Here is a 4245-nt window from a genome sequence, read left to right as displayed (position 1 = left end):
TCCCTATGTAGACCAGGCTGGCCTTGAACTCAATCTGCCTGCCTCTGCCTCCCAAGTGCTGGGACTACAGGCGTGCGCCACCACACCCGGTTCATGCCTTTTATCCCAGCACTCTACCAGCCTGATCTATGAAGCCAGCTGAGGTTACAGGGTGACCCTGTCTCAGAACAAAGAAAGAAAGAAACAAACGACCCTCCCCCCCAATGTAGAGTATTTGAAGAAAACCATAAACTGTTGGTTCATTCAGACAGATGCAGCTTGACTTACACTGTCCTGTCTGTTGCAAGCTAGTTCTTCCACTTGGCAATTCATCATTGTTAGACCCTCTGTGAATTTTCATTTTGAATAATGTTTTTCCTTTAAACATTCAGATGGATGAGGAGCGAGCCCAGATTGAGGAAGTTCTAGGAAGAGGAGAACAAATGTTGCATGAACCCATGGAAGACAATAAGAAAGAAAAGATCCGTTTGCAGTTGTTACTTTTACATACAAGATATAACAAAGTTAAGGTATGTGGGACCGTCTTTGTGGCTTTTAAAAATGTTACTCAGCTTGTACCATTCAGATCATTGATATAAACATGTATGAAAACTTTTAAGCAAACCAGTTATGAAATCATTACCCCTCCTTTCCTTTTTAAAAATTGTATTTATTTTTCATTGTTGGGGGAAAAAAACCCCAAACCTGCGCTTCATACATGCTTGACAGGTAGTCTACCAGTGAGCTACATCCCCAGCCCAGCTGTCTCCTTTCTACTGTGTTTTATGAGACCTGTTTATATTTTTGGACAGGGCAGTTTTCAAAGAAATAGAAACATAAAACTTTATTGTTGGTCATCTTGTTGGATGACCATCACATAATCATTCATGAAACCTAAAAGGTATCCATCCCTTTCAGAACTGACTTCCTAATTTATTTCTTTATAGTTAGAAGTCTTGGCCATGCTAACAAAACTTTAGTTCTCAGATCTGAATTCATGTAGTTGGTACAATATCATTTATATTAGAATGAAATTCACTGCTTGCTCTCCCTTAAGCGATGATCTCCCTAGTTACTTATTAGTTTTTAGTTTTTGAGACAGGGTCTCTCTGTAGCCCCAGTTGGCCTAGAATTTGATATGTAGGCCATGTTGACCTTGATCTCAAAGATATCCACCTGCCTCTGCCTCTGGAGTGCTGGGATTAAAGGTGTGCAGCACTGCGCCCAGCCCTAGTTACGTTTTAAGTAGGTCTGCTCTTCCCTAGGAATCTGTTCTTGGACATTCTTTCTGCATTTTATTTGACCATTTTGAATCTGAATGAATTTCTGTGTTTTGACTTGATGCCTATTGGATGTCTCTGTCTGCATGGCATTATGGTGTGATACAAAACCAAGTTGTATCTTCCTCCACCTCCAACCTTTATCTACTTTATTTTCTTTCTTAGTTACCTTAAAAACTAGTGGGTTTCTCAAGGAGGAAGCTTCAATTTCAGCTATGTTCTTGTCTGTCAGATATCTTGTTCATCACATTATTAAACAGGGCTCAGAAACCATTGAGCCTGGGGGTAGGAGATAACTGAGTTTGGAAAGTGTTTAACTGAATCATCTGAGTTCAAACCCCAGTGGTGGTGCATGCTTGTAATCCCAGTGCTGGGAGGCAGACAGGATCCCAGGAACTTGGTGGTCAGCCAATATAGCCTAATTGGAGAGCTCAAGGCCTCCACACATACACACAAAGTGTGCACGCATGCACGCGTGCGCGCGCACACACACACACACACACACACACTCAGGTGCATGCAGGTGCATGTGTGCCTGCCCACATAGGAATACATGTACACATGCATATCCATACAGATGCATTAAATAATCCTCATTGGGCTAAATAAAGCAATATATAGGTTTCAACTCAAATTTAGCACCAGGTATCTACCAATTCATTGTCATAGGACCACAGGAAAGTGACTCACTTCTCTTAGTTCACCATAGTTTCCATAATTCAGACTTGGATTGTATCCATTAGTTACTGCAGTATGTCTCCAGCTGGTTTTATCTTTTAGTTTTTGGTCAGTGTGTATGTGTACTTATGTGTGTGTGTACTTATGTGTGTGTGCAGGTGCAAGTGGAGGCCAGAGGTCAACCTCAGGTGTCATTCCTCAGGAGCTGTTCACGTTGCTTTTTGAGACTGTATTTCTAGGGCTTGCTAATTAGGCTAGTCTGGGCTGTCTGGCCAGTGAACCTCAGAGGTTCCATCCCCAGTGCTGGAATTACATGTGTTGGTCATCACGCCTGACTTTGTATAGAAATGCTGGGGCTTGAACGCGAAGTCTTGGGCTTTTGTGACAAACACTTTACAGACTTCCAACTGGTTTTCTTATGTTCAATTTTTAAAAAAACTCTCCTGCATCCTCTGTATCTTCCTCAGAATTATTTTCTGCAGAGTCGTGGACAACTGTACTGTTTTTTTGTTTGTTTTTTAACCTAAGAAAGTGTTCAAAAACATCGCAAAATACAGAAAAATATTTAGGTATAGTTTCATTGGTGTAATGATGACATAATCCACAGCTGGCTCTTCCTTGGGCTGTTGTCCGTCCCTGTTAGCCAGTTATTCTGACTTTTTTTTTTTTTAATAACACAAAATGCTCTAAACAACACTCTATTCTCTAGATTGGATTTTACTTTTTTTCCTCTGGAGTGGATTTTACTTTTTTTTTTTTTTGTCTGACTTGAAAAATGTTTTATCTTTTAAGATTTTGCTCCATTTTATACTTCTAAAATCTGTGCTCTTACAAAATAATTATTTGCTTTATTACTAATTATCAAAGTCTGCCTTCCAATCAGGCGTGGTGGTGCATGCCTTTATTCCCTCACTCTAGAGGCATAGGCAGGCAGACCTCTGTGCGTTCGAGACCAGCTAGGGATACATGGTGAGACTGTGTCTCACGTAAAACAACAGCAAAAAAGTCTTTCTTCCTTGGTTATTTAAGGATTCAGGCCCAATCTTATTTATCTTTAGTCATCTAATCAGAGATTAATACCTATTCAAAGTAGACATAATTTTTAGACTTTAATACATAAGTGAGAAGTTTCTATGATGCTAAAGCCTACTATTGTGGCACATTTCATATGATTTCATTAGCAATGCTTGTTGTAATTAAAAATATTTTGGTCCATTTCATTAGGCCAAATATGATGTGTTTTTCAAATTACAAAATGGTGTTCTTAACTGTGAACTTTAAAATCATTTGAGGAGCTTAGAAAAAAAAAAAGCAGCTGCAGTGGTGCTGGACCTCATCCCTCAGACCAGCTAAACCAGAACCCTTCAGGTTAGAGCCAGGAGTGGACATTTCAGAAGGAAAAGTCATTTCTTTTTTCCTTTCAATGTTTTTTCATATAAGTGGACATCGTACCTTGAGCTTGCCCCCTCCACACGTTCTCTCCCCTCTCCACTCTGCTCATCCCCTTTGTTCCTCTAGAAGTCCACTTTTCCTTTCGGGCCATAGATAGCTGTATGATTTTATCTATGTGAGACCTAGGAACCACAAATGAAATGTACAATATTTGTCTTTCTGAAACTGATTTAATTTGCTTCATTTGATTAAGTTGCCATCATTTTCTTGCTAACTACATTACTTTTTATGATGGAAAAGAATTCCATCATGTGTATGTACCATATTTTCTTTAAACATTCCTCTTTTGTTGGACACTTAAGTTGATCCCATAACTGAGCTATTGTGATCAGCACTGCAGTGAATGTAGGTGACTCTGATATGTGATCAGGGTTGGGAACCACAGGGAGGGCTCCTTTCCTTATGCAAAATATGTGTTAACTGGCCCTTTCCATTTGTTTCCTTGGGTTATTAACTGTTCCTAAATACGTATGAATGTGTGTGTGTGTGTGTGTGTGTGTGTATGTGTGTGTGTAATGACTTCATAGATGGCTCAGTAGGTAAAGCACTTCCTGTGCAAGTGTGAGGACCTAAGTTTGTATCCTTAGAATCCACGTAAACACTTAGTGGATATAGTGTCCCACCTAAAATTTTAGTGCTAAGAAGGCAGAAGCAGAGGATCCTTGAGCAAGCTGCTTGGCTAGCCTAGTGGTAATCGGCAAGCTCTGGGTTCAATAGAGGCACTCTGCTTCAATGAATATAGTGGAAATCCATTGAGGAAGTCTTCTGATGTCAGCCTCAGGCTACTGCATGTACACACTCTCTCTCTCTCTCTCTCTCTCTCTCTACTGCATGTACACACACTCTCTCTCTCTCT

General features: G+C 40.1%; 1 protein-coding gene across 1 annotated transcript in view; it reads left to right on the top strand.

Moving 5' to 3' along the window:
* Positions 1-4245, top strand: part of Utrn (utrophin) — a gene marked incomplete in the record, with an annotated part of 557450 nt that overhangs the window by 221205 nt on the left and 332000 nt on the right. Inside the window, 1 exon segment of the mRNA XM_029561956.1 lies at positions 372-509. Coding sequence (XP_029417816.1) covers positions 372-509 — 138 coding nt within the window.

The sequence above is a fragment of the Nannospalax galili genome, unplaced genomic scaffold (assembly GCF_000622305.1).
Source record: "Nannospalax galili isolate Female #2095 unplaced genomic scaffold, S.galili_v1.0 scaffold154, whole genome shotgun sequence".
Lineage (NCBI taxonomy): Eukaryota > Metazoa > Chordata > Mammalia > Rodentia > Spalacidae > Nannospalax > Nannospalax galili.
The sequence above is the reverse complement of the archived record's forward strand: the minus strand, read 5'-3'. Positions and strand labels throughout refer to the sequence as shown.